The sequence below is a fragment of the Herpailurus yagouaroundi genome, unplaced genomic scaffold (assembly GCF_014898765.1).
Source record: "Herpailurus yagouaroundi ecotype Mexico unplaced genomic scaffold, PumYag 139, whole genome shotgun sequence".
NCBI lineage: Eukaryota > Metazoa > Chordata > Mammalia > Carnivora > Felidae > Herpailurus > Herpailurus yagouaroundi.
In genome coordinates, this window is record NW_024412394.1 from 68088233 (window position 1) to 68101292 (window position 13060).

General features: G+C 34.9%; 1 protein-coding gene across 6 annotated transcripts in view; it reads right to left on the bottom strand.

Annotated features, from left to right (window-relative positions):
• Window positions 1-3970: 3970 nt before the first annotated feature.
• WASF1 (WASP family member 1) overlaps window positions 3971-13060 on the bottom strand; it is a 71293-nt gene continuing 62203 nt past the window's right edge. For 4 of the 6 annotated variants that reach the window (XM_040474366.1, XM_040474367.1, XM_040474371.1 and 1 more), the window contains 6 exons: window positions 12482-12635; window positions 11299-11443; window positions 9659-9831; window positions 7634-7813; window positions 5926-6554; window positions 3971-4838 (listed from right to left, as the gene is read on the bottom strand). In XM_040474366.1, the coding sequence (XP_040330300.1) occupies window positions 4681-4838; window positions 5926-6554; window positions 7634-7813; window positions 9659-9831; window positions 11299-11443; window positions 12482-12635 (1439 nt within the window). In that variant the 3' untranslated portion in view covers window positions 3971-4680. The remainder of the gene's footprint in view (window positions 4839-5925; window positions 6555-7633; window positions 7814-9658; window positions 9832-11298; window positions 11444-12481; window positions 12636-13060) is intronic. The other 2 variants (XM_040474370.1, XM_040474369.1) reach the window with 2 other exon arrangements.

The window sequence follows — 13060 nt, forward strand, 5'->3', positions numbered from 1 at the left end:
CCCTAACATAACACTCATTGTTCTTTGTTAATTTATCTGTATGCTCAGAAAGGAGGGCTCTGTCTATTCACTGCTGTGGCCCCGATACCCAGCAAAGTAATTGTGCAGGCATTAAAAAAAATTATCAACTAAGTTAGAAGAAAGGCCATAAATATAAAATAAAAATAAAAAATAAAAATAAAGCATGATGATAGGAGATGTGGTCTTTTATCTGGAATGGTCTAGACAGATATTTCCTACAGATTTTCTTTAAAGTTACAAGTGCAACATTTCATGGTTTTCAAAGGTAAGAACGAAATAGATACTTTTAAGTAATATTGGAAGTTATTACAATAGAAGACATATTGTCATTTCCAAGCCAAAAAGGTGGATAGGGAATTTTATTACCCCTGGAGATATCAATGTCCTCTGTCAAAGCAACAGTATTGAAAAAGGTGGACTAAAGGCAGGATGGATAAAAAGGAATTTATCAAGAAGTCTTTGAGTATAGCACACACATAGACACAAGGAACGTATTTATATAGATAGTATAAAATATTCAAAATCATTATCACTAAACCAATTTATCTACTGTAAGAACAAGGAGAAACTATAAATATCCTGAGAAAGATAATTTCAATACATGGTCAGTGGTTTAATTTTTTTTTTTAAAGGAAAAAAAGTCAGAGCAGCTGGCCTTACAATAATGAGAAAAAGGTATTGATAACTAGTCTGTAAAAAAAAAAAAAAAAGTGCCTGAAATGTTCATTCAAGGCTGGTATTCATTCTTTATTCAGAGCCTGGCTGTCAGGCTTGAAAAGCAACAGAGATTACTGATGCATTCTACAGCCAAGTCATGGAGAACATAAATAAATTTGTTCTTCGTACAGCAATGAATCCAGGAAAAGGCTTATTCTTTGGATTACAAGGGTCTCCTATGCATTGTTTGGCTTCAGTAAGATTTATTAATCACAGTTAAAAGACACAACTTAGAAATATATTTTGATATTTCATTTTCATTAGTTCAATGAGGCAAAGTCATCATCAAATTCTGATACTACATGATTAATTATCTTGCGTTGGTTTATTTACAGTTTTATTGAGTAGACAATACAGAGATCATAAACTCCAAAAGGAATTTATTAAACTATTTAGGAGCTTTAAATAATTTATTTTGTACCTGCTCCAGTTTAGGGAGGTTGTTTTTTAAAAAGCTGAGGTCAAGGTAAATGTAATGGAGTGAAAATAAAACAACAAACAGCAGTTGTATGTTTACTAAGGGCAAAGTTAAAGACATTGTGAAAGTAATTCATGAGATTCTTATTAAATAAAAATACTTGATTTGCTCTCTGCCTTAAGAAAAGACTTCAGAGATAATAATAACTTTTACCTTCTGGCCAAAAGAGTCAATTCTAGCTTTCTATTTTTTAAATTACACACACACACACACACACGTGTACACAGAGTTTTGATAAAGTTAGGACTAGTTTCAGCTCAACTGTGTTACTGAGAAGAGGAACAATGTCTAGGAAGATATGATTTTAAGAGCCCTAGTGGACAGAAGAAAAAAAGAGGGTAGTTCTGAACCTGTTTATAAGAGGAGATAATTATGAGTTTAATTATGAGATAATTATGAATTTAAGACAAGGCCCCTGCAGTCTTGTGAGTAATCTATTTGGCACGTTCAAATAGGTAATAACTGTAATGCAAAATGGCATTTAAGTATACTTGAAGGAAGCTTATAATAAAAGAATTAGAGAAATTGAAAAGGAATATATATGAACTCTAGTTGTGGTGATCTAAGAAGACTTCATAAAAATATGGATAGAAGACGGGTTGATGAAGAAAGGGTAGGGCTTTCTGGAAATGAAGGGAGGTGTTTCATAATTTACAGAACACAATCCAAAGAACATATTCCTTAACTGTCTTTTAATAAATATTTACAACATGAAAATGCTTCAGACGTCATCTCATCTGCCCAAATAGATCAGGTTATGAAAAGTGGTAGTTATAGCTTAAAATTACTTATAAATACGCAGCTTGCAAATATTCCTTAGAAAAAGTTACAGACACACTCTCCTCCTCTCTATAATGACTGAATGCCATCCCCAACTGCACGGCTGCTAGTATTTCCCTCCTCTTCTGTCCGCCCATTATTGTGAAGGGGAAAGATCAGCGTCACACACACAAAAGGCAGAGACAGCTTTTGAAAAATACACACAAAATACAACACATAAATATATTCTGTATGTGTTTGATATATATAGACTAAATGTCAAACAACTTAAGGACTAAAAAGTGTTTGTTGAATTTAGTAATATGAAGGTAAACAGGTGACAATTTTGACCCAAACAAGTGAAGCCAATTATTTCCCCATGATATACAATTCATTTTTCTACCTCTATACTTCATGACCTAATGGAAGAGTAATACAACGCAATAAGAAGACAGTAATTATCCAGTACTTTCCAGAACTTTAATTCTTCTTAGGGTATTAAAATTGGCCACTGAAATGATTTGTTCCAAATCTCTCTCACCAAGTTAAGCTGAATATCTAGACCAAAAGGTTATTTTGATTTCAAAATAGACACAACACATATGGCCTCTTCAGTCTGTGGGCACTTTCTTATCTTTCAGGAATGTTCTGAAAAACAACAAAATAATCTGTCATAAACTATTTAGGATATGTACTGCCAGGCTATAAAATGGATCCACTTCTATGATTAAGAGATCTTCAACCATTTCCTTTTTTATCACCCTTAACTACTCCAATGCCAGTACCATTACACTTTGGTTACTGGCCACAACTGAGCTTTATAAAAACTACATACAGCTACTGCCTTTTGGCCATAACACACTTCGGAAGATAAACTTTAAACTGTGCCGTATTTTCTTGACTTAAATTCAACACTGCATATTTTTGTAAAGTTAGAAAGAAATCTCAAATAGCCATCTAATTTTTTGCTCTAGGCAAAGCTACCCAAAAGAGCACATCTTTTGTTAATTAGAGCAATTAGGAAAAAAATTTTTATGTTCAAACTACTGCCACAACAGAACTTAGTTCCTCATTCCTATTCCACAAAGGGTACAGGTTGTTAGTTATCTACCTAAATAACCCTCAAATTATCAAGTTATCAATGACCTCATCTATCAGCTATCAATTGGTGCTGCAATAATGCTACGTGAAATAATCCATCTCAAAACTCAGGTTTTGTAAGATAATAAGCATTATTACTATTATTTTTTTGCTCATAAATTTATACGTCAATTGAACAATTCTTCTGGGCTGGGCTAATCTTGGTTAGCCTTGCTCATCCGTTTACAGTCGGCCAACAGGTGAGCTTTGCTTGGCTAGTCTCAGATGGTCACACCCGGCAAAGCTCTCTGTGCGAAGTTTCTGATCTTTCAGCAGGCTACTCTGAGATTAATCTGAGACAAAGCTATTGGCTCAAACAAGTCTCAACAACTCTCAGATTCATGGGGCGGGTGGAAAAAGAACCCATCTCTTGATGGGAGGAGCTAGAAATTGCACTGTGAAAGGGGTAGAAACAAGGATGAAGACCACAGTCATTTATGTATGGTACACCTACAAAAACTTCACATTAAACAATCTAGTACAAATGCTGCTTTCCCTCCATCCTTGAATCTGGATTGTGTAAACACTAACAAGTCACTTTATCACTGCAAAATATGATTTCAAAAATGCCGTTAAACTGAAGGCAATGTGTACTGAAATTAGACAGCAAATTGAGATTTTAATTTAAGAGCGTAAGGAGTTGTAAAAAAAAATGTTGATTTTTGTGACCTTAGAAAAAAAATGATGTAATAGCTATCTCCACACAAGACAACATGAATCTGTATAATTAAGAGGAAATTATATGCTTAAGTGGTTTTTAAGTTTTTTACTTACTATCTATGTATTTAAAACCTACTATATATATATATTTGATAAATTATCAGAAATAGTTTTATTCAAAGAACAACACCCATGAACCTTTAAAATGAACCATTTATTAAATCAGACTGTTATTCTTAACAGTTAATGTAAGTTACATGTATGTTTATGTCTGAGTATTTCACATGGAAATTTTTTAAACTCTTATAGGCAAGCAAAATCGTACCACACGATATATAAGTGGGAAGGGGGTACTGCTAAACATTCAAATAAGGCAAGTATTTAAAAACGGTAAAACAATAACTAAAAAAAAAAAAATTCAAGCATTCCTTTAAGAGAATTCAATACTACTAGCTAAATGTACTTTCTGAGTGTATTCATATAATCAAGGCAGTGTTTCCTCTTGTAAAACATCAGAAAATGGAATAAGGCTCATTAATAGATACAGCTGCCTTCAAGATTTCAATCTCAGTTGCTTTCTTTAAATTAAAATTCACAAAGTGCACAATTAAGATATCAAAAAACTGAATCTGCTACTCTAACAACAGCTGTCCATGCTTAATACTTAGTGGTTTATTTGACCAAATTATCTTTTCAGGGAAAAATAAAAAAGATAAGCCACTGTAAAACATTTAGTTTGAAGTGTATGCTAATATTTTTCTTAGAAATCAAAAATTATGGAGGAAAAGTGTTATTTATCATAAGGAAAAGAAAGCAAAACACTGGAATGACCAAACATTTTCAAAGAACAAGCACCACAAAGGACATTCGCATTCAGTTTTGTAATATTTATCAATGTATTTTTCTTACTCCAACCAATCTACTTCATCAAATTCTGAATCATCTTCTGAATCACTATATTCCACAGCAATGCGGCGAGACAGGATGGTGGCAACATCATTTTCAATGCGTTCGTGTTTAGCTTCCTGTTCACGCTGCTCTTCTACTTTGCGTAGCTGAATACCTGATAGAGAAAAACCAAAGCATTCACTGTAAGCCAAGATACTAAATATATCATATTATTAATCTTTTTGGAATAAAATCAAATACATGTGAGAAATACTAAGAGGAAAATAAAAACCAAGATCTATTAAAAAGAATTTGAAGGGATCATATTTAGAATCACATTAATTTGGTCAATTAATTCTTTCCTTATCTGCAATACTAGTTGGTCAAACTTACTAGCTATCCCAGTGAATATCTACAGTTTATTTAGGTATGATGGTCTACTGTGCCTTTCTACTCACCAACACCCCCCCCCCGCCCCCCCAAAAGTTAACCAGTGGTCAAATAAACATTGTTGAGTATGTTTTCTGTGGCTTTACTCTCCCCAATACTTGAGGGAAAGGCACTATTTTTCATTCTATATTGTCAGTGTTTGGCTTATAGTAGGTGCTTAGGAAATGTTGGCTGAATAAATGAATGAATATGAGAAGTCTTTCCTTGGTTACTAAGGGAGGAACTTTAATCCTGTAAAGGCATCTGGTAGAGCAAGTGTCACTGATACAACAAATGGACAGCCTTACTACAGAAGAAAATACCATTTTTAAAGGAGTGACCATACATATTAAACATAACGTAAAGGGTTTTAACTAAATTTTCTATAACTTATAAGTCTGATATTCTCAATCATTCAGTAAACATTTTAAGAATCCCCAAGTAGGAAAATAAAATAATTAAATGTAATATTTTCTCTGGCAAATGATTTAAAATAAAAGTTAAGGGCACCTGGATGGCTCAGTCAGTTGAGCATCTGACTCTTGATTTTGGCTCAGATCATGATCTCACAGTTTGTGAGATAGAGCCCCATGTTGGGCTCTGCACTGACAGCATGGAGCCTGCTGGTCTTCCCCTACTCGCGTGTGCTCTCCCTCAAAATAAATGAAACTTAAAAAAAATGTAAGTTGAACATAGCTTTCCTTTCTAAAAACCACTTGTGCAAAAATATGATCATCTACAATTTTATTAATGAGAAAATGTTATTGTGCCAAATATTTAGAAAGTTCCTAATGCTACCATAGCAATGCTTTTAATGGCCTGGAGAAAGTTACCTTTTCGTATTGCTTCCAGAAGAACACTCCTGGCGTCACTGATTACAGGTAGAGTTGATGGATGACGCTTTGGCTCAGAAGCAGGTATAACTTGTGATGGAGGAGATGGAGGCATTAATGGAACATGGGGACCTGGGGCAGTAGATGGAGCTGGATGTAGCCCAGAGGGAGGATGAGTAAGAGCGGCAACTGTGACAGGTGACGATGGTCGAATGCCAGGTGGAGGCAGAGGAGGCGGAGGTGGGGGTGGAGGCAGCCCCTGGACTTCACCTTGTGGGAGTGGATGAACTGGTACAGTCTCACATACTGGGGCAGCTCTAGCTACCGGTGGGGAGGGCTGTACTAGAGGAGGTGCAATTGGAGGAGGAGCTGGGTGAAGAACTCCAGGGGCAATCTGAAGAGGAGCTGGAGGCGGTGGTACCGCTGGAGCTTGCAAAGCAGTGGCTGGAGGTGGAGGTGGGGGAGGTACTGGTGGGGGAGGAGTTGAAGTCATTGAAGCTCTTAATGAAGAAGTTGACAAGGCAGATGGAAGAGGTGGTGGAGGAGGCGGGGGGGTAGGGCTCACAAACACAGGTGTCCTGCCTGTAGCTGGTGACTGAGGGCGATTTTCTATCAAACCTGTAGCAGAACTGAAATGATAAAGAAACCCTAGCAAGTTACTCAAAGAGAAAAACCGAACCGCATGACACATATGACTATCAATAATGATATCAAGGTAGATGTATTAACATGATCGTATAGAAATTAAAAATTCTTCAGTATTTAGGATGGAATGAATATGCCAAGAAAATTAATGGGTGTTGCTTTCATTTCTAAGATTCCAGATGGTCTCGTCCTTTCATGCACCTGTCAGAATACACTCAAGCATTTTATGCTTACTTTGATAAATAAAAGGCTCAATTCTATGCTGTGATAGGAGTCTTTATAATGACTCAACATTTATCACATTACAATATTTGCAGCAATACCTGTGGTCATTACAATGCTGTATTTATATTGAAGCTATTAAGACTCATTATGTCATTTCAGTAAAATAACAACTAATTACAAACCACAAAAGGAAAATTAGGACTGTCAACCCTTCCTGAGGATGGAACATTGAGTGACTCAGTGATAGAAGGTTGATCTTTTTAACTGAAAATTATAAAGCTGATCTCTATTTACCTATTAAAAATTTTATAATAAACTTCAAAACTGCTTTACTGAAAATTATGAGCAATTGCTTATTCTCTCTCAAATTCTCAAAGTATTCCCCCTAATACCAAGTTAACACTCATAATCATATCTTTAGTTCCCATTTCTTAGTCCCTTACCACATTCTAAAAATTCTTAATTTTTATTAATATACTACACATCATGTGCTTGATAATAAAGGTATAAAAAAATGAAAGACACTCTAATCTTTAAAGTGAATTCTCATTAGCTACATTTTTCCCAAGAGTACGGGTCAGCTCTTATCAGAGGCTGGCAAATTACATCCCACAGGTCAAATCCGAATTGCTCCCTGTTTTTGTAAATAAGGTTTAGCTGGAACACAAATAGTCATTTATGTATAGTCCATGGCTGTTTTCATGCAACAGTGGCAGAGTTGAGTAGTTGTGACAGAAATTGTAATGCCCACAAAGCCTAAAACACTTGCTAGCTGATCCCTTCAAGAAAAAGGTTACCAACCCCTGAGAAGCAACATCAAATGCCTGTCCCAACATACCTGATACAGGTGGGTATGGGTTTCGCATCTCCCGCTCCATGCATTGGTGGGGGTGGAGGAGGTTCATGTGGTCTGACTAAGACCCTTTCCTCAGCTCTAGTCAGAAGTTCACTCATCTGACTAAATGGCAAGGCAGAAAGTGAGTAAGAGCCATCCATATGATCCACATATGTCTGAGGTCTAAAAAAAAAAAAAAAAAAAAATACAGTATCAGTGTATTTTTCTTGAATTATTAATGGTATAAAGTGTGGTACAGGAGACATTTAAGCTTTATCTTTTGAATGCCAACGTTTTAATCACTATTATGAAACTTCAGAAATTTGTTACATTTATCTTGCTTTTCAAACAAAGAATGCTGCTCATAATGTAACCTTTCCTTGCAGTTATTTTATTATTTCATAATATAATACTAATTCAATTCACAAGGATAAAAAGTATTACATATAGAATCTCATAAACAAAATTAACTTTTCAGTAAATTGTGTTCAAAGCTATATACCCCTCTGTTTCATTTTTTTAAACAAGATGCCAATGACAAAAAGCTAGAATATGAAAACTGGAGTCTTAAACCTAAATGACTTCCAAATATCTTGTATCAGCGAGAAAGGCCTCCATGATACTAGCACCACAAGGATGACTAACTATATTGTTTTGTCTTTTTTGATGTTTTCAAAGGTGTTAGGGTACTCAGAAAATAACTGAGTAACAAAGCAACAAATGACATAAGATCAGATTTAAGCAAAATTTTAGATACCTTGAGCATGTGAAGGTTTTATAAATATTTGCTGATTGTAGTGCATGCTGGGGACACATGTACACAAAACAAATTAGAAACTACAGCTGACTTTGAACACAGGTTTGAACTGAGCAGGCCCACTTATATAAGGATTTTTTACAGTAAAGCACTGTAAATGTATTTTCCGTATCATTTTCTTAACATTTTTTCTGTAGCTTTGTTGTAAGAATACAGTATACAATACACATAGCATACAAAATATGTGTTATGGATTATTTATGTTCTCAGTAAGGCTCCCCAGTCAACAGTAAGCTATTAGTAGCTAAATTTTGGATAGCCAAAAGTTACATGTGGATTTTCAACTGCACAAGGGATTGGTGCCCCTAACTCCCTTGTTGTTCAAGAATCAACTAAATTGTACTTATAGTACTGGATCAGGTAATGCTGGTAATACTGTAACTACTTAACAGCAGTAAAAATCAGTGTTTATCTATAGATTATTATTTAAAAAAATAAATCTCAATTCTTTCAACAATGCATATAAATATCTTACATGTGTATTACTCCTAAATTGGCTAAGACACTGGCCTAATAGTTTACATGTATTATTCCAAAGAAAACTTTAAGCGCTTTTTCCATTAAAAAATCAATAATTATAACATATACAATAATAACTATAATCAGTCAACTATACACAAACTTCTTCACAGAGAGATGCTAGTGTAATGTTTATTAGGGTATCATGTTACTCACATGGGGCCCCCTGGCTACTGAGCAAGGAAAAAGACCTGTTCTATAGCTCTGCAAAAGGGGATGAGTGATTTTGTTTAAAAAGTCCTGATATAACTGAGGTGGGAGATGTGGCATAGAAAGGAAGTCAGGAGAAAGAAAAAGAAACAAAATATTACCCTTTCTCAGTTCCTATTTTATATGTAGTGAATCTGTAATATTTCAAAAAGAAATTCCAGACCCCATTGCTCTACTATGAAGTTCTAGCAGACTCTGCCTGAAATACTGACAGAGAGCTGAGAATTCATATGAAACCCTGAAGATCATCTCCTCCAACCACCTCTTTCTATAGATGACAAAACTAAAATCCAGGTGTGAAAATGACCTGCCCATGATCAGACTTTAGTAGGCTCACAGTGGTCAGGGTTTCAAAATGATTTCTATAGCTAAAGTAGCTGGTTCAACAGTTCAGGACTTTAAGACTTAAGAGGCACAGATATTAGAAATAAAGCCAGTATTTTATCATTAATTTTGTTAAAAAACAAAAAAAGAAAAGAAACCTTGTTTCAAAATGAGAGGCTGGGCCATTAGCAACTTCAATATGCTTATGTAAGAGATTAGCATCATCTTCAGCCAGCTCTGGACCTTGGGCCAGCTTCTGCCATTCTCTCCGCCTGTCATGAGGTGCTCTTGGCACTTTTTCTGGTTCATGAGGACGATCTAGATTTTTCTGCTATAACAGATGTATTGAAACAAAGCCAAATGCTGAAGTGCTAAGTTTTTAAAAAGAAGTTATAACAATCAAAATAAAATTCTAACATTAATACTGAAAAAGACAATGCCATCATAATATAGTTAAAGTAACACAGAGACAGTTCATTTGTATGTTCAGAGTTAAATCTTAGTTAGTTTGCTTGTAATCCCAGTTTCTTGTCATGTTTCTTTAACTTCTAATATGAATTCATGCACCAGATAAAAATAGTATGCCTAAATAATAAAATTTGAGGTCAGAAAGTCCTTCCAGATGAAAAACAGATTCACCAACTCTGCTCCCACATCTATTAGTTTTTACTATAATGAGTGAAATTTCTACCATTAATGGCACTGCCTACCTTTAACCAAAACCTGGAAATTTATTAAGGCTATGTAATCTGGAAAGTGACCAATTAGCCAGCCAATACATTAGAAAAAATCCAAACATCCAATTAACTCATTATAACTGTATCACTCAACAGGAAACAGGATATTCAAAAAACAAAACAGAAAATAAATCAAACTGTGGGAAAAAGCAGAGAGGGGTCTAGAGTAGGTGTAATGAAGTCAAATGCCCAAAGGGGCTAAGCAGATCACATAATACGTGAATCAAGAAAGTTGGGCATAAGATGGGAACTACAGTGACTAAACAAGCATGTCGAACTAAGGCTTTCCAGTTCAAAAATTTTAAAACCACTGTGTTTGTCCAACAAAACAGTGACTGCAGGCATACTCTGAGCTGCCAGTCACCAGTTTGCAAACTTCGGCTAGAACACTGGGATACTGTCTAGTACAGAAAATAATAACATGAAGGCATTATGGGGAAAAGGGAGGAGAGAAGAGATAGCTACAGAAGAAACAGAGGGATGATGAGAACAGATTTTGCATCTTTCATAATTCTGCCTAAATCCAATTTTCCTTCCCTCTTTACTTCTAGTTCTCATCAACATGGAATAAAACAGATCCAAATGTTTATTACAAAGTAGAATATGATAACACAGCAGACAGAGATAACAGGAATTTAGGGAGACTAAAATAATCTTTCCAAAACATTTAGGATATGATCTGTGTTAAGAAAATATTAGCTTAATCTACTTTGCCAATATCTGCAAAATATTCCTTCATCCCTTCTTGCCAGAATGCCCTTCTCTTCTCTGGTCCACTAAATTCCGAATTGTTCTTTGAAATTTATTATAAGCTTTGCTGAAAGCATTTACCAACCCTGTTCTCTGGCTAAAGCAGGTAGTTCTGTGCTACCTAAACCTTCCATGCATACCTCTGTTATGGCACTTATCATGCCATAATATAAGAATCTGATTGCTCATCTGTTCCCCAATTAGTCTGTGATCCTCCTGTGTGGTTATGAAGACTTCAGTATAAAACCGACAAAATACAAGATTAATAAAGTTCCATGTATGCAACAAAACACAAACACATGAAAACTAACTTCAATTTTTTCAATCTCTTGTAATACCTTCTGTTTCCTCTTTTCCTTCCTCTTATCCTCTGTATCTTGCAACATTTTTTCCTTCCATAGATCAAAGAAATATGAAGGATTGGTGTAAAATTTCAAACCTTCTTTACCATCATCTCTGAAATAAAAAATATCAATTAGAACATTTATCAGTAAGACTTAGAGAGGCAATCAGAATAATTTTACTAAAATGTTTTTCCTATCAGTGAAATACAGAATGTGTAAAAATATTGACGAAATAAGAATACTGCATCAATATTCTCACAAATCAGACAAAAAACTAAGGAAAATGGAAACCCAGGAGTTTTTCAGAGATGGTGTTACTAATCTGAAGAACAGCTGGACAATTTTCATCTCTAACTAGTGCTGAATACCAACTTTTCTACAAGTCCTCTGGGGAATTCCAGTAATTACAAAAGGTTCTGCCAAAGATAAAAGCCTGAAAAGACAATAATACCATTTACAATGGAGATATACAAGAGTTTCTGCCAATACTGTAATTTACTTATTACCTTACGAACCTCCCCGCTCCCCACATTTCCTTTAATTGTCATGCTAGTAGTAACAGTTATTTTATCCAATGACTTGCACACTGATAAAACCGCTTCAAATAAGTATCTGAATACTATTTTATTCAGGATATGTGTGGTGTATCTTAAATTACCCATTTAACAAATCATGTGGAACTACCCCCAAAGAAAGCCTGAATAATTCCAGATTTTATTTTAAATGGTAAAAAACATTTTTAAAATAGATACTACATATTCATTATGTAAAAGCTTAATGCATATAGATCAAGAGTAGATATGAGCAAGCAAAAATGATATTAATTTTGTTAGTGTGGTGGAATTTTGGGCCCTTTTTATTTTTCATCTGACCAGATATTACATTAAAAAGACAATAACAACTCCTTGTGTCTCAAAACAACTCCCTTGAGTAAGTCTCATCTTTTGTATGCCAGAACCTTGGGAACGTATGTAGTGAATAAAGCACAAGTTTTCTAAGGGTGATGGATAAAGAGGGTTCTCTGTGTTGATCAAAAGCCCAGTGACATAAAGCATATTTGGGGATTTAGCATATAAAGGTAGACTGCTACCTATCTGAACATGCAGTATGAAAGTAAATAGCCAGCCTTCATATTTATTAGCCCACTGACCTATACGGAGTGAGTATATTGAGAGGTGGAGGCTGTTCACAAACATCATACGTCTCCTGTAATGGAATAGGCAAAGTCTTGCGGTCGAAAAGCTGCTGATCTTGAATCGTAGAACTTCGGAAAGCTTTTCTCATTGTTATATCTTGCAAAGACACTAAAACAAAAATCAAAAATGTATTTTATTTATTTTACTAAGCGGATTTAACATAAGGACAAATTCACATACTGTGTTTAAGAGTCAGCATGGTTCAGGAAGTTGTGACTGTAGTGGCTTGAGAATCAGGAACCACATTTTAAGTGCTCTATCATTATGTCCCAATATCATTTTGTTTCTGATCTTCCCAATCAGATACGTTTCAGTGCACCTTTGATTTCTAAGGCTCAAAAGGCTGTAATGATGCCTGAAGCATATCTGTATTTCCCACCGAAAATACCTTTCACTTTTCTCTACTTGCCATCACTACCCCCCACTAACCTACATCCTCTTCTTTCTTTTTTAAATAATCTTTTTCTCTCATTTCTCTTTATTACTTTTATTTAGCTTATACCAATAACACTGAAGGAATTACTTAGTCCTCA